At 44.4% G+C, this 25172-nt stretch overlaps 2 protein-coding genes across 4 annotated transcripts in view; one reads left to right on the top strand and one right to left on the bottom strand.

The window, feature by feature from the left end:
• The window catches only part of ITIH2 (inter-alpha-trypsin inhibitor heavy chain 2), a 217179-nt gene that overhangs the window by 31407 nt on the left and 160600 nt on the right, over positions 1 to 25172 (bottom strand). Inside the window, exon 2 of one of the 3 annotated variants that reach the window (XM_080394049.1) lies at positions 1315 to 3571. In XM_080394049.1, the coding sequence (XP_080250175.1) occupies positions 1315 to 1398 (84 nt within the window). In that variant the 5' untranslated portion in view covers positions 1399 to 3571. Of the gene's footprint in view, positions 1 to 1314; positions 9321 to 25172 lie in introns of those variants that run through there. The other 2 variants (XM_080394048.1, XM_080394050.1) reach the window with 2 other exon arrangements.
• The window catches only part of ITIH5 (inter-alpha-trypsin inhibitor heavy chain 5), a 49655-nt gene continuing 33895 nt past the window's right edge, over positions 9413 to 25172 (top strand). Inside the window, exons 1-5 of the mRNA XM_080394047.1 lie at positions 9413 to 9646; positions 13451 to 13495; positions 17494 to 17657; positions 18862 to 18969; positions 20767 to 21017. Coding sequence (XP_080250173.1) covers positions 9527 to 9646; positions 13451 to 13495; positions 17494 to 17657; positions 18862 to 18969; positions 20767 to 21017 — 688 coding nt within the window. The 5' untranslated portion in view covers positions 9413 to 9526. The remainder of the gene's footprint in view (positions 9647 to 13450; positions 13496 to 17493; positions 17658 to 18861; positions 18970 to 20766; positions 21018 to 25172) is intronic.

Below are 25172 nucleotides of genomic sequence, written 5' to 3'. Positions count from 1 at the left end.
AGGAGTAATGTTTAGCACACTGAAAGGACCATAATGAGCAATAAGCAAATTATCATCAGGATGGGTCTAGCCATGGTAACTACAGCATTTCAGATACTGATCTCACTTAAACCAGCAATTCCAGAGAATTTCTGCTCAGATGAGTAGAAATTGTCTCTGCTTTTATACTAATATACCTGAGAACTAAATTTGTCCCATTGACAACAAAAGAACATCAGGTCTTTTCCAAGTGCAGTGCCGCACTAATTCAATTAGAAGCATGGCTCTTACACCACAACAATATTCTTAATTAAATTTTATTAGAAGTTTAATATATGGTAATAAAGAAGTCTAAGTACATGAATTGCTCTCCAACTTATATGACAGCAGACACACAAAGGTTTGCACAAAATTAACTTAGAATATTTTAGCACATTGGTATTAAACTGATATGGCATCAATAGTTAGAAAGGACCACAGGTCTGGAATATTTTTCCTGGGAATTATAAACTCAGTATGAAAATCTACCTGGGCCATGAAAAGTGCTGTAAGAAGAAAGAAAAAGAGGATAGCCTTGCTCACTAATTCTTGTTGTTAATCTTGCAAAGCAAAAGAAAGCTTCACATCATCCCCGATGACCTGAGAGAAATATTGCCATACAGCAATGTGGAAATGGGAGTAGACACCCAAATCTAAGTTCACTTGAGTCCAGGGGTTTAAATTTGGATTCAGCTCCAGAGTCAAAGCTGTAACTATACTCCTTTTCATCATTGCATTATTGTAATAAATTACAGGTTCTTCTATAAATTATCCCGCTGCTGAGGATTGTACAGTTAATAGGATTTTAACTCTATATTTGAATTCCTGTTAACAAAACCCTGAATCCATATGATTCTTTAATGAGGTTCATAGTGGTCCATACAGGAGACCCCATCCACAAAGATACCTAGGTGCTCTGTTTCTGCTTATTCTAAGGAAACAGGATATAAAATACACTGAAGGTCTGAGCATAGAAGCCCACTTGAACATTTGAAAGTTAAAACCAGCAGAAATGGCAAAGCTGAGGTAGAGATATGTATCCTGCTTAAAAAGAAAGTTGGAGTTATGCTTGCACTATCCCACCTGTAAAAACATTTAAAAAGCAACACTACGAATGACAAGTGAAAGCTAATTATCAGAACAATCCCATTTACAGCTAAAAGTAGAAGAGAATTAATGAGACACAAGCAGAGTTATGAAGCAATAACACAGTTCTGCTCCCACTGAAGCCAGCTGCAGCTTCACTACTGACTTCAGCAAGGAAGGGAGATCTAGACCCTGCCTTGAAATACTCACATCTGGGATCTCGTCGATAACAAGATCAAAGCTTCCTACTCCAGAAATGAGGAACAAACCCAGGAACCAGATCAGATGCTTCATTTTCTTCCTGCTTGTCTCCTGAAAGCAGCCCACATAGGTACGAGACACAAGATCTTTCCTTCTCTGAGACAAGTTCAAGGAAACAGCTCAGGGTTATGCAGTATTTTGAACGAAGTTTTGAAATGCTGACTTTGTTTAGGCCGTAGGTAAATATTTGTCTTGCAATGCAAGCCTGAGCTGTGGTGCCTGAGCAAGGGTTATCCAAATAGTGTCTTCACTCGCCTCTGCCCTTGATAACAGCTCAGGCTTGGATAGGCTCACTTCTTGCTTTTGTAGCTTCCCATGATGTTTGACTAATTTCCTGCTCGGCACAGACCTTGGAGTATCCAAAACTTCAAAAGATCAAAGGAAGAACTCACTCCTAGGTTGTTTGTTTATAGTAAACAAGGTGAAGAATGGTTCTCAGAGCAGCAGAGGCAGCAAAGTTGTGCTTCTCCAAGGGCCCTCCCACTCAGCCATCTCAGGGACTGGGAAGACACCTCTGGATTGCAGCCTGACCCACAGAAATACCTTTTTCCACTCTGGCTGGGAAAGGATCATAGCTGGTGGTGGGATAGTTCTGGTTTTTCCAAGTTAGTCACGTGAAAACATCTGATGATATTTTTAGATGCATGTTGTATGGCTCCTGGGTGCTTTTGAAACTGTTTTGGTCTCCCTGCTTCTTTGGGTACTTCAAGAGATGAGATAAAGTAGGCCAGCAAAACAAAAGGAGGAAAGAAGGGAGGAAGCAGGTTTCTGGCAAAAGGAGCTGGGGTATCCCTTCCACTCTTCCAGGAAGAAAAGAGATTTGCAGACATTGGAGCAACCTCAATGGAAAAGACTGAATTACTAGGTGAAGCCAGGGACAAAACAGCAAACAAGAATGTATTGTATTGTATTTTATTATATTATCTATATTATGTTCTCTTACCCTATGTTATGTTACATTTCAATGTTTCAGTAAAAGGTTTCTGCAGCACCAGTCTGCTGTTACACCATCCTTCCTCCATCTTTTCAACAGATTGTTTCTGAGGCTGAGACCCGGAACTCTGTTCAGAGATTCACAAGGAACGCAAGCAGACTAGTCACCTTTCAGCTCATTGCCAGATAAAAGCTACCAAAGATGCTTAGGAAAGCATGTAGAAACTGGAGCAAGCACACAAGGTATTTTCCAAAGACCTTCCTAGTCTCCAGCTACTTGTAACTATGGTACATCCTGATCAGATGATGCTTTCCATTTATTTAGCAGCCCTTAGTTAATTTATTTTCCAAAACCCTGTCATCTCCTCTGAAGACATTGGATAAAAAATAAGCATTCATAGCATCCTGTGAGAAGTTCCACACCTTAACTACACACAGAATGAACCATGGCCTTTTGATCACTTTGAACCTGTCACATGACAGCTCCATATTCTGTTTCACAAATGTTATGCTAGAAGAGGCATTGAATAATTAGTCCTGATTTGCCCTTTCCCAAATCTTTTGGGCAATCCTAGATCTTGAACTTGGAGGTGGCATAGCCCCAGATTTGCTAGAAAGCTTAAGAGCCTGTAGGCTGTATTCAAACTAGTAAAGAGCCTTCACAGCACACGTATCTTGCTTTTGCATCGATCTAGCCACACAGTGGTTCCCCCCCCACCTATTTATTTACTTGCTCTCTAAATTTTGGGTCAGCTCTCAGACGGTGCACATATGGAGCTTGCAACATTGCCTCCCCTCAAGACACAGTTTCTGAATGCAGAGGTCACTTGATAAATAGTTCTGCATCCCTCTGGCCCAAATGGTATGACCTGGCCAGTTTCCTCCTCTCCTCTATGTTACTCTAGATCATCTTCTGTGTTGCAGCTTCCCATGGAAGTGGAGGTAAGTGATGTGCACAAGGGAGGGGAGTGTACAAGAGGAGAATGGGGAGGATGGGAGCAGGGTTTTTCAATAATCATAGAATCACAGAATCATTTAGGTCAGAAAAGACCTTTAAGATCATCAAGTTCAACTGTTAACCTGGCACTGCCAAGTCCACTGCTAAACCATGTCCCTAAGCATCACATCTACACGTCTTTTAAACACCTCTAGGCATGGTGACTCCACCACCTCCCTGGGCAGCCTGTTCCAATGCTTGACAACCCCTTCCATGAAGAAAGTTTTCCTCATATCCAGACTAAACCTCCCCTGGAGCAACTTGAGGCCGTTTCCTCTCATGCTATTGCTTGTTACTTGGGAGCGGAGACCGACCCCCACATTGCTGCAGCCTCCTCTCAGGCAGCTGTAGGGAGCAAAAAGGTCCCCTCTAGAGTCCCCTCCTCTCCAGGCTGAACACCCTCAGTTCCCTCAGCTGCTCCTCATCAGCCTTGTGCCCCAGCCCCTGCCCGGCTCTGGACACGCTCCAGCATCTCAACATCCTTCTTGTAGTGAGGGGCCCAAAACTAAACACAGAATTCGAGGTGCAGCCTCACCAGTGCCGACTACATGGGTATGGTCACTGCCTTAGTCCTGCTGGCCACACTTGTTTCTGATACCAGCCAGGGTGCTACTGGCCTTCTTGGCCACCTGGGTACACTGTTGGCTGATGTTCAGTCAGCTGTCAACAAAAGTAGCATAATGAGGGATAGGATTGACCCTACTGTACATCTTTGTCTCCCTTTTTAGTCTTTTTAGATTTTTTCTGACCATATGGTGCCTGATTCAATTTCATTACCTGCCATGCCACAGAATGGTATGAATCCGGCCCTCGCTGTTTTAATTCATGCCATGCACAATATGGGTGAGCCCAGTCAGAAAGCTCAGAGAAAAACACCAGCTCTGGGGAACTTCTACACTTCATCAGATGACTCCTACCTCCTGGAGTGAGCTGCCCTGCATTTATCATCATGTAGGCTTTTTGAGCAGAGGGGAATCTCACCATTAAAATCCCAGGCGTGCTGCTTCAAACAGGAGGTTGTCTTACGGCTCTGTGGTACATAAAAAACCAGGTTGGCTTTAGATTGTGTAGCCAAGGGACTGTCAGTCTAACCATATACCTTGAACTCAGTGTTTACTTGGCCTCTTTGGTGGATTTTGCTCTGTAGTCCTAGCAGTATTTAAGTCAGCTTAAGAACACCTCCACGAGTGCTGTCAGAAATATGGTTATGTCAGGGTTTAGCCAGGACTTCAAGAGCAGCAGGCATGGGGCACCCAGTCTGTGCTGTGTTGATGGTATCTAGTATAGTTTGAATTTTCTATCTAAACTGAGTTCTGTTCCCACATGTACCTCTGGCTCAGAGCGACCAGTCCTTTCTCATCAGAAACATAAAGCTTAAGATAGTTGTTCTGAAGGTATCTGGGACCCTGGACTGGGAAGATAATCACTGCTGGTCTGAACAGATGAAAAAGTCCATTTAGAACAGAATTTTATGTAAACATTAATTTTGTAACCCCTTATTTCAGTCCCCTCATAACCACCGAATGTAGCTATTTTTTTTTTCAGTAAACATAACAAGGTTGGGAAATCAGCGTGACCACTAGATGGCAGGAACTGCTCAAATATACTGTCCCAAAATCTGAAAAATTCTCAAGAAGGTACGGAAAAAGAAAGAAAATATATGGGAGGAACAAGTGCTAAGGATGCTCAGAGCCCTACCATTTGCTACCAGGTTAAGTGAATTTCCCTAGAATTTCAGGAGGAGGACAGGATCTCAGTAAGATGTTTTGTGGTACATACCCGTTGGGCTATTTCATGAGTTGTTTTCTCATGGCTGGGATTCCTCTGGAAGGCAGTTCTCAGCTGTCCTCCCTGAAGTGCTTGGAGTTACTGCTGGGCCGCCTGTCCCTCAGAATAATGAATTTGTGTTAATTAAAACTTGGCTTGCACCCAGGGAGAAATGCTCACAATTTCTGTGCCTTATGAGATAGTCAGTTTCCCCTTCCTGTATTGAATTTCTTATCTGTAAACTTCCAGTGATCCAGATAAGAACAGGGTTTACCTGCAAGGCAACACACCCAGGGTGCCTACTGCCCTGAGATTCATCCCACTACATACCAACCATTCAGGGAAGTGATATACAGACATACAGAAAAGGCTTTCTTGGTGCTTCAGCTTTATTCTCTTTGTACTGCCATTCAGCAGAGACACACCGGGTACCAGGACTTGGCAATCTGCCTGTCTGCCCTGATGACTTCTCAAAGTGTGTTTCACAGCAGCCTCACAGACAAATTCAGACATCCCCAGCACCAAGGCCCTTTGGCAGAGACTTTGGGTGTATTTAATCAGATTTTGAAGTTCTGAAATGCTCTGCTGGGTCATGGTGCACACAGCTCATGGTAACAGGGGGATCAGCAGCCATAGGGATTCCAGAAAAGACCTTTCAGGAATACAGGCACCTCCCAAATAGCATCAGAACTGGGCACCATCAGGTTCCATCCAGATGTTTCAGAGGAGACTGATTATATTAAGACCTGAAAGAAAATATTTAATATAATTCCCTGAACTTCACTGTAATTAATTTTATCTCTGGACATTTATCTATGCCTATGTAACCCTTTGGGACTCTTGCCAATTTCTTGATCAAATTGCTGGCTTTGAATGCCATTAACTTCATCAGTTTGTTAGTGCTTTAGGTAGATACAGTTCCTGGTTCAGACACTTCTAGTTGGGCATTTAATGGAGATGCCTCTGCATGAAGTGGGTGTCCAGTGTCCCATTCTTCTACCTAGAACAGAGAACTGGAAATCTTTAATTTATAAATCCATGCAGCCATGGTACCGATGTTATGACCAAATGCAGCTCTGATCTTTTTCCTTCAGCTTCAGACTGGAGTCAGGAAAACCCCTGCTCTTCAGCTAGAAGGTGCCAATTTTTTTTTTAGCTTCAACACTCCCTACAGGGTTTATTTAACTGGTATGGTGAAAATGGGGAAGACTAGTCCTACCCATCAGCCCTGCATAGAAAAACAGGGGGATTCAGATGTGTGAAGGCAAAGTATCACCAAGATGCATATGTTTGTGTGTCAACACAGATTCCTTGATAAAACATGATCCGTTCCAGGTGAAATGTGTGTGGAAGCTCAGCTGCTAGATCATGCCTCTCTCCAATGTCTTCACTTATGCTGGCCGCAGGCATGCCAGGCAATTTAATTTACTGAGCTCCCACCCAAAGAACAGCTGCTTATTTTGCTATGTCGGCAAAAGTCAGCATCAAACACGTCTAATGTGAACACACTTGAATAACTGCTTATCTTGGCCTCCAACAGCATCCCCAGAACAGCGTCTGCCATGTTCGCCCCCAAACTCAGGAGACTGTATTCCAAGGAGGGAATAATGTGAAGAGAAGAGGGATAATGTAAACAATCAAGACCCTGGGCTTAATGTTCACTCACCAAACATCACCTCATCTGAACAACGTTAAAACACACCTCGGTTTTATTTACCTATGTGCTGTATCCTTAAGTGCCCTTGCTGAGAAGAGTATGAGCAGAATTGGCTACTCCTAATCATTTTGGGAAGGGCAGTGCTTTTCCCAGCTCATTCTCTCATGCCTGTTGGTTATCCTGCACCTGCTCTTGGGTCCTGTTTTGGTCTGGATATCCTGCTTTCACCCAATGTGCTTAGGATCAGCTTTGTTGCCGTATCTTTGCACTTTCCACTGTTTTGATTTACTCTGGCCCTGAGCTTCTCAACTGTGCAACAGAGGAAGCAGAAGCCTCCTGACTGCCCAATGGTTGTTTCAAACTGGCAAACATCTCCCCTTCCTGCCCAGGAACTACTTTCACCTCTAGGGTTAGCAGGGTAGCTTTGACTTGCTTTTCCAGAGGTGTCTTGGTTTCCTCTAGCTTTTCCAAAACAGTAGGAAAATCATCCTATATTGTTTTAAAGGCCGTTTCCAGAATTTCTAAGCATATGCTTCCAGACTTCTATTCATCTGTGTTTCCCAGTTGGTGCAACATGGACAGAGCAGGCTGAAGAGCAGCCCACCCCATTGTCAGTAGTGGAGGCACAGGAAGCTGCTGCCCTTCTCATGTTACTCCAGTGCACTCCTGTGTCTGAGCCAGGCAGGACATGCAGGAGCTGAAACAAACTGGACCCAGATGAAAAATACTTCAAACCAATTTTTGTGTGTCCTTAAGCCAGGTCTCAGCCTGAATCATCGCTTTGAAGTCTTTTTGAATTCCCAGCTGGATGGTTGAGCCCTCTTCCATGTGAAATGGTGAGGAGCTGAAGATAATGCCTTGACTATCTTCTGGCAGGGACCAGATCAGCACAACAACCATCTGGGGTGTCTCTGAGGGCTTGAAGCATCCTGCCCCAGCCTCCATCTTTCTCCCGCCATCTTCCCTTCTCCAGCCACATAAGCCCTTTGTCATTCCCTGCAATGGTGCCCAGCTCTGCAGCTCCCATTGAGGATATGGCTACTCCAGAGGCCTTTGTACCTGCCAGTGGTGGACTGGTTGCAGTGGGAAGGGGGCTGGTCAGGCTTTTGATTCCTTCACTTCTGCTGGCAATGCCGGAAGGGGCCTGTGTGTGAACACGGTGTGGCCTCAGCCTAAGTCTGAGCCATTGATTTGCTAAAGGGGAGCTCCAAAGGCTTGCCGTCCCTTCACTTCACCTCCAGCTCCCCTCATCCCTTCCAAATGGGGAGCAAGCACCTTCCTGCTCCTCCATTACACAGGCTAGATATGCAGGATGTAATTCTCCCAGGACATATGCTCTTAGTGGACATACGCCTTCAGGCAGGTACACATGTGTCTGTCCAGAAGGAGAAAATCCAGTGGCCTAAGGGTGCGTTTCCAGATCTCAGCAGGGCTGGAGGGACACACTGGACTGTCACTGCCATGGAGCGGAGCTGAAGCAAAACAGCTTCAATCCCTGATGACCCAGAGCTGGAAAGGAAAAAGAAAATACAGTGGTTCCATTCCTGACAGGTTTGTGCATGCAACACCTAGCACCTGAAAAAAAAAAAAAAGCAAAGAAAAAGAGAGGAAATTTGGATCTGCTGGGTTTAAGAAGTTACTGCTGGCATAGAAAAAAGAAGTAAATGCATCTGATGTGGGGTTAGGTGAGCGCTGTAGGTGCAAGTTCCCGAATGCCTGGGGATGAGGCATGCCCGGTGTGTGCCAGCTGGCACAGCCCTGCCTGGAGGAACATCCCTGGGAGCTGCGAGGTGGGGACCCAGCCTGCCCAGCCGTGCCCACCTTGGCCCTGGGGCTGCTGGCGGAGGAGAGGGTTCTGCCTCTGGGAAACTGGAGGGAAGAGTGGGAGGCTCCCCTCAGCTTTGCCCAGCTGAGAAATGGAGTCCAGATGATGAGAGAGGGGTGAAAGTACAGTGGGTCTTGGCGGCGTTTGCCAGCGGGGAGGCACCTGGCTGCCAGGCAGGGTGCCAGGGTGAGGGTGCGGAGAGAGCCCTGCCCTGAGCCAGGGTGGTGGGCCTGGGGGGCAGCTTCCACAAACAAACCAGGGTTCTCCAGACTGCGGAAAAGGAGAAGGTGTCCCTTCAGAGGGGGTGAAACCAGAGGGTTTTACTAGCCCTTGGTAAAGCCCCAGCCTTGAAGCATGTCCTTGGGATGTGCCCCCTAAGGGGGTGCTTTTTAATACGGACTGTGGCATAAGCTGCTCGGGCCTGCCTGATGCCATGGCTGACCCCATGAGAAGACACCCCAGCAGCCCAGCACATCCTTCCAGCTCCCCCTGGCACTGGGCACCAGCTCCTCAACGGCCATCTTAGGCCCTGCCTCAGACCCCAGCCAGGTGAAAGAAATGTCTCCTTGGCCTTCCTCCCGCGCCGAGGGCCGCCATGGGGCTGGGGTGCTGCCAAAGCGATAGACAGCAGCACCTCAGGGACCCCTGGTGCCACCCCTCTCCGCTGCACCAGCCAAGCCAGGGGCTGAGGAGGAGGGTGGTGTCCAGAGGGACACGGTGGTGGCCCACGGGACCCCCAGCTGAGGGGAACAGCTGCAGGATGGGAACCCTGCAAGGACTCCCCGCAGCCCCTGGCAGCACAGGCAGCCACCCTGAGCAGAAAAGGGGCCGGTCCCGAGCTGGGAAGGAGGAGAAAAGGGTGGGTCGGTTTGTCTCCTGTCAGCTTCCCCGCAGCCGTCGGGCTGCGCAGGCAGGGCTGCAGGCAGCGGGGCTCTCCTCTCACCTGTGGGGCTGCAGCCCCAGCCGGAGCTCCCCCTCCACCATGATCCTTTGGCTGTGGCTCTGCTGGGGCTTCTCCACCTCGGCGGGGCAGCCCGACTCGGAGCTGATGGCAAGGTACCTGGAAGAGAAGCTGATGGCAGACTACAGCATCATGGAAGAAGTAGGTTTTAAGGCGGTTGTTGTTTGGGAGCATGTGGTGGCCGGGACTGGCTTGTCCCCTCTTAACCATCACTATTCACACGCAGGGCAGTTTGCTAAAACCGCGTTTATTGCACCTGTCCCTGCAGCATGCCCGTGGCTGTGGCAGGAGCTCAGCTCTGTGGGAGGCTGCTGCTAGTGAGCAAGGCAGTTTGTTGGAGGTGCTAAGCCAGGGGAGCCCCGGCACCCTCCTGTAATGGGTGCTGCTGCCAGGGGATGGGTTCAAAGCTGACACCCCCATAGCTGTGCTAACAAGGCATCTCGCAGGGACAAGGGAGTTAACGCAGTGTCCTGGCCTCATGCCAGTCTGAGCAATTCAGAGTATTTCAGGCTTGGAGGAAAGTTTTTCTGCCTATGGTCTCAGTCTTACCGTACTTGATTTTTGACTCGTGCTGGTTGAAAAAAACCACATGAATTCCAGCTTGTAAAATGAATCTTGACCAGCAAAGAAAGAAAATATATTCTGCAAGTGAGGACTGTTAAGCTGTGTTATTGTGTGGCTTAGAGTTTCAGGGGAAACGGGGCTGAAAAAGCAACAAATGTTTTGCAAGTTAACAAGAAGGTTTGGGTAGTGGTTTGGGAGGCTGTGATTTAAAAGGCTGAGCTTCAGATCTGTGCTCACATCCTTCAGGTTTGTAACAGATACCATGTGTGACTTTGGGTCACTTAGGGCATCAATCAGTTACCTAAATTTGATCAGATCTGAGAAGCTCTGTAGTATCTGAAGCAGCCATATGGGACTGGCAGATACAATGCAGGATCTGTGGAAGACCTGTGCCTTGCTGGAGACCAGGGGGGATACCCTTGTGTGTCTAAAATGTCAGTAAATGCCTGTATTTGGCATCTTCTGCCATATAGTAAGTGGTAAGAGTGAGACTCTTCATATATATCTGTACCTGTCTCAGAGTTGGTCATTCAGTCACTCATCCCACCTTGAACGGGAAAATGGGAAGAATCTCCCTCCAGAAGTGCCCATGTCTCTGTACCGTGAGGACCTCAGCAACTTTGTTTTCGATCTGGATTGCTATGAACACATATTCCTTGTTGGGGAATTCTGCCACAAACCAACATTGTCTTGCAGACCCACCTGTCCAAGTGGGAGAGAGTTCCTCCACCACTATCCTGGCAGTGGAGTGCTGTCTGGGAACACTCACCTGCTTTAGGGGGAAAATCAGTTGCAAAGCTGAAGCAACTGGCTTACTGTGTTGAAATAACCTGGCTGATCTTGCTTCAGGCATATGAGGGGGTGTTTTCACAGGAGCTGTGTTGCTGGCAGACCAATGGCAGCAGTATCTTCCAACAGAAAAGCAGGGTTGTATAAAAAGAGCTGGTGACCTAGTTCCCTAGGACAGCCAGATCCAGAAGAGGCCATACGTCTGTCTACTAAACATAAGCCAGGTTACAAACAGGCAGATGCTTCCCTAGCTCAAGATACTACACCATAAACAAGTATCTAACAGATTCAGGAGAATGCATAGGGCTGTGTGTAACTGTAACGTCCTGCGAGGATCTTCCTACACAAAGGCAGATACAGACACAGGTCTTTGCAGTATTGTGGTATTTGCAATGAGTGTGGATTACTTGTTGACTTATCCAAAGATTGACCACTCTCCTAAGGTAGTTGACAAGCTTGCTAGTTATTACTGTTGCTAGAGGTAGTTCTTCTGGACAGCTCTTCATGGGTAGTTGGGTTGCTACTGCCCAGCTTATTCTCTGTATACTACGCTAAGACGAGCAGAGGGCAACAGCTATGGGGTCACTGCTAGCAATTACTGGGCTTTAATGAGTGCTTTGGAAGGCTTTAAAGCTAAAGGTTGATAGTAACTTGGAAATTGTTCCATTAGTTTCTAGTGAAACTGGCTGATCCAAAACAGTTAAATGGATGGATCAGTATCATAAACCCTGCAGCAGTGCTTTGGCAGTAGTCATGAAATGCTAGCAAACAGAATACTGTTACCTGGTGATCCTTAGCTACTCACTGATGTCTGCTGGTTATCCTCAAGACTTTAGAAGGCAGCTTTTGAAGGAGCTGAGTCATAAAAAGCCACCTTATGCAAATAAGAAAACAAACAAAATGAGTGTGTGGTGGGAAAAAGTAAAACAAGTAACCAAATTTCCAGTTTCACTAATTAAGTCAGTAAAACCATCGTGACCATTCCATACAAGACAACAGGTGTATTTTTTCCACAAGGTAATCCTTTAGAAAAAAAGCACTGACGACCACTGATCTCTCATCTCTGCCTCTGCTCCAAGCAGGACCAACTTCATAGACATTTGTTGGGCTTGTTCTGAAGAACCTACAGTGATGGAGGTGCTTTACTTGCCTGAGATAAACAGATCCAGACAGAAAGTTTCTTCCAAAATTTAAATTGGAGAGATTTCCTTCCCTCTCCCCTCTCTCCTCTCCTTCTCCTCTCCATTGAGAATTTCCCAAGAGAGCTGTTTTCCCTTGGTTCTAATTTTACAAGATGTTGGCTAAAATAATGCAGAAGGAAATAATAAAGATTCTAGTGAAGGAGACTTTAATTTCTCCCTGGGGCTTTCCTGAGCTTTTCAATGCTCGATATAAACAGACATAAAATAACCTCTTTGGCAAGGACTGCTGTTATTTCAGTGTAAATCAACAGAAAGGGCAAATCAGGTAAAAAAATATAATTGCATTCCTCTGCTCTCTGGAGTTTCACTGACATTTTAAGAAGTTGCTTGGCTTTCCTCATCAACAAGAGACTTGTACTCTCTGTTTAGGGGAGGGATTTGATTTGGAAATGTTGCTAAGCTGAGTCTTACACCATGTGCAGGGAAGAAGTCAGAGAATATGTTGTGAAGGGCAATACAACGAGTATGATTGCATTGTCATAGATGAAGCACTTCATTTCATGATGAAATCTGTGGCTGAGTTTAAATATCTTTATTCCCTTTTTGCACATAACTAGTGCTTTACTGTCACCGCACAATAAATCCATAGTACCTGTGGAGAGTTTTAGGCAACAGGTCTGTTGCTGAGGTAATATCAATAAAGCTGAACCTGTAACATTAATTTACACAGGTCCTCCCTTGGAGCATGTCCACAGGTGCAACAGAATGGAGTTATGCTTGCTAAGCCCCACCACTCAGGCGCTAGGTGTTAACCTGCTTGCTGTTGAAGCTCAAAGCAGCCACACTGTGCTGAGGACAGCCTCAGGTTGCAGGGCTTGTCATGCCCTCAGCCCTCTCCCTGCCCACTGTCTGTAACCCACGATAAGTGCTAAGCACTCTTGCACAGAGGAAGACTACATCTGGAGTTGGTAGTGGGCTTTGGGGTTTACTTACCTGAGGATGTAGATGGGCCCTGTGTGGCATTTGATGAGCATTGTGAATCATTTAGCAGTCCTTCGCATTATGTGCTGTATACCATGCAACAGGGCAAAGACAGTGACACCGAGCCTTTGCGTGACCCCATAGGAAGCTGTAAGGGAACAGACTTCCAGGGCCAGGACTCAGCACCCAGGACTTAAAGGCTGAGATTCCTGTCTTCATATAGTGGGTCTCTTGATAAGTAGCATTTGCAAAATGCACAGTACCTCCTCGCCTGCAGGAGCTGCATTCTGCTGCTGAGCTTTGATCAGTGGGCCTGTTAATATAGAAGAAATTCAGGTTTTAATTTTAACCAGAGGAACATTTGAACCTGGCCATGGGTGATTGGTCACAAATCCATGTCTGGATTTAAACAAGTGGCATGTCTTCTGTAAGTTGACTAGGTTCCATTAACTCCCTTAACTCTTTGCAGGTTGCACGCCGTGTTCCAAGACAGGCCAAATTTTTGCAGAGGCTGGTATGTATCACACTGTGTCTTTATTTCACCTCATGGGAATTACACTTGTTCTGTGTTTATATGCGTGTGTCCCCCTGTGTCCAGGAATGAACTATGTCAGTGGGTGACAGTAGAGTGAGATTCTAGGTAAAAAATTAAAAAAAAAAAAAATATCTTCATTTTGATCAATGCAGCAGGGACAGGTTCTTCCAGTACTTCCCGGTCCATCTTCTTGACCCCAGATTCAGAGAGAGAACATCCAGTCTTACAAACCTTAACCATGCAGTGAGCCTTATGAAATCTCACTGAATGTGAGGAGAAAGGGAGAGTTTGCTTTGAAATCTGAGGATCTCTGTTGTTTTCTGTATTGAAATTTACTGAAGAAAGGAATAAACCAAGGGAGGCGATACCCTTCTTTCAGCACAGGAACTTAAGCTTTAGATGTACAGCAGATCTGTGAGATCTGGTTATATTGCTGCACCGAGAATTGCACGGCTTAGATCAAAACTTGGCTGAAGAGACAGGGAGTGAAATTGCTCTTCACAGCTAGTTATTTTTCTGGCTTTTCTGAGGGATGGGGGCTTCCCAGTTGAGAACTGGAGGAACTCATTTCACACACTGAGCAGCCATCACACGTTAATAGCTTCTGGTCCCTTTGATCTTTGACAGATTTGAATCAGCAGCCTAAAGGAGAGCAACTCAGACTTATTACCAGTTTATTATTTCTAATCTGAGATACGGTTAATTTGTTTTGATGAAAGCAACTGATGAAGGTAAAAACATGGAATGTATTTTATTTATCTTCAGCTCTTTTCTGTCTTTCCAAACATTTGATGTAAACAAGCATAAAATAATTTGTTTGGCAAGAAAAATTTAGCTCCCAGTCCATCATAATAACCAGGACACCTTCAAAAAGCATCCAGCCAACCTGCCTCATAGCAGTGTGCTAATCTGCTGCTTTGGCATTCCCTAGGTTTGTTTTTCATAGGGATAATAAATCACAGTAATAATAATATTATAATATTATTGGTTTTTTTCCCTTTGTGATGCCTCTCATCTTCTGAAGGCCTTAATAAAAAGTGGAGAAAACAAACAGGCATTTACACAGCTGTAAGTCAGAGAGAGCATCAGGCGCTGATGGATTGTGCAAGAGCTCCAGGGAATGTACAAGAATTGCAGACTGGAACATGGGCTGCCCACCAAGCCCGACCAAGCAACCTGTTCGTAAACTCCCTCTGCCCCCACTGTTTAGATTTTCTTTATAGAAAGAGTGGTAGATCCCTTCCAGGGATGGGAAGATTAATCAGTTCTTTCATCCTTAGTTGTATGTGATGTCCTTATTAAGTGTTTGCTTTCTCCAACATCATCTCCTATCAACCAGGAAGGAGAGGTGTTGAATGTCTTTTTTTAATTTTTTTTGCTGTTCCTCAGTCTGTGAGGATACCAGAACTGGAGTTTCTTCAGTGGAATAAAGAGATATGACAGAGATCAGTTGAAGCCAGAAAATAGCAGATTCAGCAAAAAACCCTAAGTGATGTAGTTCCTACTATAAAACACGATAAAGCTGTTGAACTCCTTGGTACAAGTTGTGGATGCTAGAAGTTTACATGGATTTAAAAAGCAGCTGTGTAAAGTCATAGAAGAAAAATCCACAGAGGTTTACTAAGCACAAAAATGCCACCTTTGGCTCAGGAGTTCCTTCAGCCACAAATTACTGAAAACTGAGAGAATATTTCTGGGTAGTATCAGAACAGGTTGGACTAATTTTCCATTCTTCTCTAAGCATGTACTATTGATCTCTGCCAGTGATAGGCTACAGGATTAGAATTGCTTTTGTTCTCACCTAATGCAATCATTCTTATGTTCTTGTCACAACAAGGGCAAGTCCATGTCCTCTGTCATATTCTAAAGACTTTCTGACTTCAGGTGAATACATCATTGCATTCAGTGTCAGATCTGTCACTGCAGAATCACTCGTATCTCAAATAAAAGGCAAAGGGTTAGATCCACTTTCACTGTTGAGCTGTCAGCTATGTTTAAATTCACAGCTTATGATGAAATTCAGAGCAGAAGATCTGGAATCAAAGAATTTGCTGTAGTTTCAGATTTTTTCCTTTGCTTCTGTTATGAAATCCTATGTATCCCTTGCTATGCCAGAGGTTATTAGCAATGTGGAAGACTGAATGAAACATTAGCTCATTATACCTGAAAATGTTCGTACAACTCTACCCCTGATCAAAACTCCCCATCCTTTCCACTTTCAGAATAATGAGACCAGGAAGCAATGCCTATGAATCAGGGAAGGTCCTAAGAACAGCAGGATCTAGTTTTAATCAACAGTGATTGAGTAAAAGCCACTAGTGGCCTAAGCAGGTGGATATTAGATCTGAGCCGATGTGCTCTAGTCTAGATCCATTGCACTGAGCTGTCTGAAATCTATGAGACGAATCACACCCTAGAAGTCCCAGCTTCTTGTGATTGTGCTCCACGTGAGTTGAGCCTGTGCTAAGCAGGATGCTCATGGACACAAAGCATATCACACATTCTCCAGGTGTTAAAGGTATCTATCATGATTAGGGTCACCTGAGACACATTTATCAGTCTTTCCAAACCTTGAGAGTGTAGGCAGGAGGGGCTTTATTCCAAGACTTTTGACCATTTTGTGTTTGTTTCCAGTGGGTCCCCATTCTTCCATTTGTCTGGAACTCACTAGCCCAGCAGCTGGGTTAGTTGGCTGCTCAGTAATAAATACAGCTTCTGATGCCATCAGCTACCACAGAAATGTTCTTGTTTCATACTTACACAAACACTTGCTCCCTTTGTTAAGCCATTTGTGATAATTATTTTTGCTCAGAAAAAAAGCCTGCAAGTGCAGCTGAAAAGCACGTTCTTGTCTTCACAAGTCTCATGTGGCTGCAACTTTTTATCAGCCTCAGTAGGAAGAGTCTTGCTGTGTTTGGCTTAGTGAAATTGCTCTGTATTTGCAATGTATTTTGCTCTTTAGCTGCCTTTTGCTTTTGAGGGTTTGGTCTTTTGACTGTTTTAAGGCAACGTACAGAATTCTTTCTTCATGGCCTGCTTACAGTTAAATACACTGAAGTCTTCCAGGAAGAAAACTGTTGAGCTCCATGGAGACATTGCTGTCAAAAAACACGTTAGACTGGAGAAATGCTCCAACTCCGGACTTGTGCACAAAAACACATTCCCAAGAAGCAGAAATTGGCTTTCATCTTCCATTGCTACATCATGTGTCATTCATTGCAGTCTCTGCTGCTTCTCTGCTGGAAGGAATCCAATGTGAGCTAAAAGGCTCAAAATATTTTGCTTGAGATGTCACTGTGTCAGTGTTTCTTATTAAGTCTCCTCCATCCATTGGCTGAGACATCCAGGATAGATTCTCAGCAGAGGACGACTCAGTTGACTCCATTAACAACAGTTTTTCTGTTTATGTAACTTATGGATCTGATTGTATGAATTTGAAAGTGCTGCTTCATACACAGTTATCTCAGTTTTTCAAGAGGTCTTACATCTGCTCTTATGCACAGTACACAGGGCAGGTTCTGTGACATAGTTCTGGACCCTATGGAGACATATTTTGGGCTTTTCTTCCTGGGACATAAGGGACTAATCCTCATCTCCTCACACTGTCATAGTTGAAGGGTGCAGTTTAGGGTATACGTGGATTTTATCGGTGTGTTTCACAGCATAAAGGCTGGCGTAATCAGAGCTCTCATCCTTCTTACCCCTCCCAAACACCGGAGAATGACTGTAGCCTTTGCTCTTGTGTGTGAGCACAGGCAGTGCCATGTTCCTGACTTACCTTTTGCAGCTCACCTGAATGTTTGAGGGCAAGCCCACCTTGTCTGTTGTTGACAGAAAAAAATCCATTTTTCATGCAGAGTGTAATACTCATAGGGTGGTAATTTTCTTGAGTGTATGACGTATTAAAGCTGTTGAAGCACTGAAGGGGTGAGTTTTCTAGCTGTCAGTGTTAATAGGTAACCTTTCAATACCTGCAGGAAACCAGGCCTCGGATGTCTGAATTCACTGTGAGATCCACAATCATTTCTCGGTATGCTTTCACCACGGTGTCGTGCACAATGGTGAACAGTGGATCTGAGGCACGAGAAGGTGTGTTTGAGATGCAGATCCCAGCTCCAGCTTTCATCTCCAACTTTACCATGTAAGTAATGCTGACAGCTGGGTGGACAATGGCTCTCCCATCCCACAGATAGTTCTCTGAAATTTCAAAAACTAACTAGTCTGCAGCAAGACTCTGTCAAGGCCTTTTTGTGTTTCTTTGGGAAAATTAAAACCACACACATGCTATACTCCATCTGAGACTGGTCATGGCCACAAAGCACAAAGCAAGTCCTTGGATGACTGCATGCTAAGACTCAAGTCCTCAATGTACACGGGGAAGAAAGTTACTCTATTTCCCATCTGAGTATCTTTTAACAACTCCCTTCTTTTCCTCTCTCTCTGAACTGGAAAAATCTGTCGTATCTCTCAGAAACCATTCCAACTGAAGTTTCAGCAACACTGGCACACAATCTAGTTGTCTTGCATAACAGACTGTCGTGCCTAAGAAGCTCCTTGTTGTTCCAGGTTCTCCATATTGCTAATGGAGAAGAGTCAACTCCAACCAGCAGACAGATTCACTTGCTGCTGGAGATGCTAATCATTTTCTGTGGATAATCAAACAAGTAAAGGGCAACCAAGCTAATACTGAAATGACTCACTAAGGAATAAATTAAGCTTTTGGTTTCAAAAACATGCTTGTTTTGGTCATGCTCAGATCCTCTCTACAGGTAGATATTGGGCCCACAACCTTGGACCCGATCATAGCAGATAGGGACCTGTTCTTTTAGAAGGGCTTCAGTTTGGACTGAATAGGAGGAAAAACAGTCTTCTGCCATTGGCAAGCCAAAACGTATGTTAAGGGCTGTTTCCTTACAGAATCCATGGCCCTGTCACTCATTCCCAGGGAGCAGCATTTTAGTCAGGAGGCAGCTACTTGAGAGCAGTCATCCTGAATATCACCATGGTATTGATACAGATGGTGGATCCAAGATCAGACAAAAAAAAAGTACTCACTGAGATTTTTGGCAGTTGCTTTGCTTTCTGGTTTGCATCCTTATGCTTTGGAGATTACCTACTCTAAAAAACTGGCATTTTAGAGAGGTAAACTGCTGGACTGAAAAAGTACACTGCTGGTATAACCAGCCAGGGAACCTCTAAGTTGTTTCATGTCTCAGTGACTCAAGTGGACTCCAGGAGTTACACCAGCAGCACACTTAGCCTATTCACATGGGCACAGTCTGTGAAGCCTTCTACAGCTGTATATGGGTGCAGAGTTACCATGCTGACATCTCTGTTCTCTCCAGGAGTATTGGCAACAAGACCTATTATGGGGAGGTCACAGGGAAAGAAAAGAAACACAGCAGTGATGACAAAGCAAGGCAGATGAAACCTCCAAGCCCTGCAGATGGAAGGTAAGTGTTGTTTATTTGGCTGTGTTCTGGGAAATGATGTATTATCCTCCCATATTTATTTTGGCTGCTTTGGCATACCCATCCATGCATTTACAGGAAGAAGTACCTAAATAGAATGTTATCTGTGCTGCCTGGTGTCATTCCTATACTCCAAGTCATGTAAAATTGCATGTGGCCTTTTATAAACTTGTTACACAACATTTTAACTTCCAAGATACTCCAGGATGTACTAGAGAGGGCAAGTAATCTTGTTACTTCCTGAATAACAGGCAGGAAAATTAAGGCACTGTTGCAGATGTAGTCATGCACTTCACTTCTAAGAGAAAAGCAACAATATACTTTATTGATATAAAGTAGTGAGTTAACAAAGTTCAATGGTAAATGTGACAGTGGTTTAACAAGATTAGATGGCAAGGTACGTTTGATTATTTGCTGTACAGAGGACAGGGTCAGGCAAAACTGTCAGGGAGACCGTCCTGTTGAGTTATGAGGTTCAGAAAGGATTCCCTTGCATTCTAAACTCCTTCTCAGAGAAGAGTCTAGGTGCAGCTCAGTCCACTCCTAGTCCCAGACTTGGTCAACCATTTACGTCTAAAGGGTTATATATGCATGATCAATTCTTCATATCACTTAGCTAAGATTTCAAAGTTTAGCATGCTATTAATCACTTATTGAGAATCTGTTGCAGCAAGGAATGTCTCAGCCTCGAGGAGTAGTCTTCAGAGGTTTCCCTACTCAAGGGGACATCCTGGCATACAGTCTGCTGCCATGCAGGAGTGCTCAACAGGCCCTGGGCTATCCACTGTTTATAAAGTCAGATAGTCTTATTTGCATACCAGCAAGACATCGGGGTCACCATTCCAATCCTTGGCTACTATGTTCCCATCCATCCCCCAAAGTCCAGAGTAAGCTGGATGCAGCCATCACTACCCCCGCTGGTGGTTATGGCTTAAGTGGGGGGAGGGGGGAGGGACCACGCCACCACAGGCACACAGAAATTCAATGAGTTATAACTTAAAGACTGCAAAGTTAGTCACCACAAGAAGCCTTTTGCAGTTGTGTTACTTGACTGTGTTCAGTCTTCTTGGCCAAACACTGGAAGAAAGTCCCGTCCCTTTGATGATCTAAAAGTATCTATGTTCACCTGCATGCACTTCAGCAGCACTGTGGGCTACTTTCCCAGGTGCCCAAATTACCCCAGATGTCTCTCAAAAAGATGCACCATGGGATGGATTTTGCTGCTCTGAAAAATCCTGCCCTATTCCCAGTTACCTGGGATAGCAGCACTTTTCCGACATGAATGCATAATCAGGAAGAACTGAATAGGCTATCATTTTCAGACAGAATAAAACCTCACATCAGTGAGTTCTGAAGTTACTCCTACATGGAATTAAAAATTTCCATTCTTTTTATGTGGCTTTCATTCTTTTTATGTGGCTTTTTTATTTTACCTTCACAGATAGTAGTGCCTGGCATTATATCAGTGCTTGGTAGCTGGACTCCCTGTAAGAAACCAAGAGACAGCCTGTCCTCTCACCCTGCTCCATGTCATACATGTCTGTCATATACCTCTCCACAAGAAGTCATCTTGTCTTTTAAGACCTTTCTTCCTGTAGAAACCTTCTACATGCTCAATGCTTTGAGAAGCATTATGATGTTTTCTTTCTTGCTGGTTTCACATATTCAATGATAAGAAATACTTTCATTGGAACAACAAAATCCAGATCCATTGTTCACTGGAGGAGGTAGTGTGTGATGTGTGCTGGGTATGAAGGTGTCTTTGGATTTTCCTTCCAGGGAGAATGGCTATGAGACATTCAAAGCTTCTGTCTTCATTCCTCGCAAGATGCAGGCCAGGTTCCTACTGCATTATGAAGAGCTTTTGCAAAGGCGACTGGGAAAATATGAGTATACGGTCAGCATCCGGCCCCAGCAGCTGGTGGGGAGGTTACGAGTGGAGGTGAACATCCTGGAGAACTCAGGCATAGTTTCACTGGAAGTGCCTCCCCTTCGGAACAGCAAGCATAAGGGCAATGGGAAAGTTGAAGGTAAGGAGAGAGTTTTATGACCCATGGTTCTGTTACTCATGGGGCCTTAATCACTTCTCAGGAACTGGACTGGCAGTGTTGGGAGTTCTTCAAGGCAGTCTTGGGTAATTGTGTAGGCTGGTGTTTTATTTGCTTTCCCTCTGCTCCAAATGAGGCATTAAACAAAACCCCAACGTTGTATTAAAGCAACATTGTCTAAGATCAAGACTGTATTAGAAACTGGAGGACGCATCTCCTGAAGACAACAAGAAAAATGAATGCTAGCAGCTCATTAGAGAAATTGTTCTGGGAAATCCAAACCATGACTTTATTCAGAAACATACATTTTTCACTTTCCTTTCTTAACTCCTGCGGCACTGACTGTTTGACAGGTACCTTCCACCCCAGAAGTGGCTGCATTTGAGTGATGAGCATGTCTCTAAGCATTGCAGGCCATCAGCCTATTTAGAGATCTGTCATTCACTGGCAGGGCGATCTCCAGGTTCATGGAAGCTGGTATAAGGGCTACAATGGGAGAGGGATTTCAGGATTATGAACTGTATGTTTCAGTGGTGGGAATTCAATCTTATCATAAAAGCTAATGGCTTTTATTCTGTTTCCTATAGATGACTGACTGTATGTGATATGTGTGCATAAGTATGTGAGAACTTTGAAGCTTAATGAATATAGGGCTGATCTGAGTCAACTCAATAGTATTTTTGTTTGCTATTGTCTTTATGAGCTTTGAACTGGGCCTTCAGGCCTTGTGCTCAGCATTTGAGCAGGCTGTCTTCTGGCTCCACATCTCTTGGGAACTGTTTATTTTAAGTGAATTGTTTTTTCCATCCCTCCATGCCAAGGCAGATAGGAAATCCTGCATTTTAGAACATGGGAAGTTCCAAGAGGAAAATCCAAGTTTTGTCAAAGCACGAAGTGTGGTCTGAGTATCTAATTTTACCCCCGACTGTCCTTACTCGTTGTTCAGGCAGCGTAAAGGTAATTTTTTCCAGAGTTAACTAACAGTGAGGAGCACAGGATGCTGTGATTGCTACATGTTGACATGTTGACAAGAAACTCTCACCAAAAAAAGAGGGAGACTCTGACCTGGAAGTGGGATGCGGAGTCTTGTGGGACTTGAACCTCAGTTACTCCAAGTGACATAATGTCAGCAGAATCAGTGGAGCTGTTCATGTCTGCCAGGTAAAGTTCCTAAAGCATATGAACTGGAGTTAAACTGACTGTTCAGTGTGATCCTGCTGATTTCATCCAAATCACAGTGAAATCAAGGCTCTCAGTGACCTGGACTAGCTTCAGGGTCAAGCCTCATACAGCTAATTAGTCCCTCTGCCATACATCCACGCACTGCATGATAAATGTGCTCTGCTCCTCATTAGGAGAGGAAGGAAACCTTTTCCACCTATCAAGGAGTATCATAGTGCATAGTGGCATATGGTTTCCTGCAAAACATCTGGCATTGATCAATGTTAGAGACAGACTAAGCAGAGCAGATACACTGTTGGTCTAGTGCAGTATGGAAATTCCTATGGCATAAATGACATACAGGGAAAACTCTCATAACTTGCTATCCAAATGGCAATCTGTCAGCATTCTTGGCACCGTGCTTTAGATTTTAAACAGCTCATATGAAAATGGGCCCAAGCTCTAGGATTCCATAATGCTCCCTAGCCAGTAAAATGTATATAAAATAGATGTCCCATTACAGGATGGATAATACAACGGAAGCTCAGATTCTCTGTGTTTTATCCTTGCTCAGCATTCAATTAGAGACCCTTTCTGTTTGGAATTGCCCTATACAGTTGGTGAAATCTGTTAGCTGTGGTGAAATCACTGCTATGGAAGTCATTGAAATGCCAAACACACTTTTGAGGTCCATCATAGGCAGTTGGGAGTGGGTTGTATCTCTGTCAGACCAAGTCCTCATTGGTACTCAGGTGACTGCCACTGAGATGAGTGTATAGGGTTAATGAATTCAGTAGGTTTGCTGAGCTTTTTTCTGATTTGAAGCAAGATGAGATTAGGACATTACCAGCAGCCAGAGCAAAAAAAACAAGAAAAAAAAAAGACACACACCCCCACCCACCCCAACCCCAAATTGACAGAGGGTCTCAGAAGGGTCTAATGCAAGTCACAGAGAAGGACAGCTTGTTTTGAATAGGAGGGAATTATTGCCTGTGACCTCTTCTCGCCAACAAGATCAGTCACACTCAGAGCAGACAACAGGAACTTCCTGCCTTTCTAAACACATGCAAATCCCAAGAACACTCCTAGGGAGGGCAAGGCCAAGGCAAAGAGCATTTCACTTGGAAATCCACTCTATTCCAGTCAGCTGTCATCTTTCAAGCTTGATTCAAAACCCAAAACATCTGAGCCATTAGATCCTCCCTGCAAAGCCTTCTTGCTCATGTGACACCTAGAGACCCAAGAGCACGAGATTTGCACATCCAGTGAGACCTCCAGGGAAGGCTATGTGTTTTTAAGTGAAAGACAGGTGAACTGGAAGTCTAAAATTTAAAGACTGGCTGCTTGGCAGTCTGCAAACTGGGAGTAAACCATCAAGAAGACAGTGTCTGGTCTCTGCTTGAATTCCCGTGGCTTAAAACTCTTCAGTATCACTTGACTGGAAAGCATGATAGCAATCTAGTAAGTGGCCAGCAAGGGATGCCAGACCAGATGCTGCCATACTGTGTTACCTGTGGTGCCCTAAATGACAGGTCATGACTCAAAAAAATGACTGAATAAGGAATGGAGGCCTGCACATTTGAAAATGGTACTGCCTGACTGGTTTGAATTTGAATATGTCATGAAAAATCTTCCTCAGTTTCCTATGTCTACAAAGATGTCTATAGTATCTCAAGGTTAATGGTAAGATGTCAGATTTTGATAAATATTAACAAATTGCCTTGAGAGTATTGGTTGAAAAATGTATTGTGACACTAAGTCATCAGTTAAACGGCATTTTGAGTAATATGTCCGAAGTGCCACCAGCCTGAAACTGTTGTTGAGGATGTGATGTAGCTTCACAAGTCATTTAGATACTTTTTTACTCTGACTGACCTGGATAAGAAACTACATTGTATTTCTGAGTATAGCTCCTGAAGATCCAGTGTAGGGTAAGCAAATTAAGTTGAAAATCAAATGTGTTTGTCTTTGGAATCATCCACAGCTTCAAATGATCAGCACCAGCTCTGTACTCTGCTCTGTACTCTGATGTCCATAACAGAAATGCCAACCTATTGTGGCAATAAACACTGTTAATAAAACTAATGAAAAAGACCTCCGTGATAGTTTAGATGACCAAAAGTGGATGAAAGGCTGATCTGCCTTTATTTCATGGACAAATCCTCTTACATTTGTGGTGCTTTCTACATGCTATCCATACAGCCAATGTACCATGCATAGCAGAAAAACAATTTCTCTGTTTAATGGTCATTCAGGATTTGCACTTTTGACTCCACCCAAACTGCTGGTATCCATACAGTCTGTGATGAACAGAACAGACAAAACTTAAAGACCTATAGACAGAAGTTATCCCTTAATGAAAAAGAGTGAAGGACACTCTTTATTTTGCCATTTATAAAATAGTGCAGAAATCACAGCAGTAGGAGCAGAAGCAGTGAAGAGTCCAGCTCTACCTGGTTTTGGCTGAAAGGGACCAAGACAAAAGGCTGGACTTGGTTCCACAAATTTCCAGTGATTTATGAAAAGTAAAGCTGTGCTTTGCTATAGAGAGACTCTTGGAAAGTCCTGTGTACATCCTCTCTGAATACGGAGCAGAGACAATGTGATGACAGGGTCTTTCCAGGATATTTCCTTTGCCAGTGGCTCCTGCGCACACACCTCCATCTGGGAGTTGTATTTTTCCCAAAGGAAGATATTAGGCATGTGAGTTTTGGAAAGTGATCTTTTGGCATGTGCAGGTGTTGTCTTCTGTCACTTCAAATCCCCAAACAGGAGACACTGAGGCCAATGATCCTGGCTTTCTCTGCTGACCTCAGAATGGAGCCATTTTCTGAATGATGTCCTACCCAGCATCCTTTGTGATGACTGTCCTCATCCTTTTGCTCCAGCACAGTGGCATGAGAACTACTTATGGACTTAGGCAGGGAGACACTAGGCTGCTTGAGAATTACTATTTCTCTTCAAAGTCATATGGCT

Source organism: Falco punctatus (assembly GCF_963210335.1).
Source record: "Falco punctatus genome assembly, chromosome: 6".
Classification (NCBI taxonomy): Eukaryota; Metazoa; Chordata; class Aves; order Falconiformes; family Falconidae; genus Falco; species Falco punctatus.
Note: the sequence above shows the minus strand (reverse complement) of the source record. Positions and strands in the feature narration are given on the sequence as shown.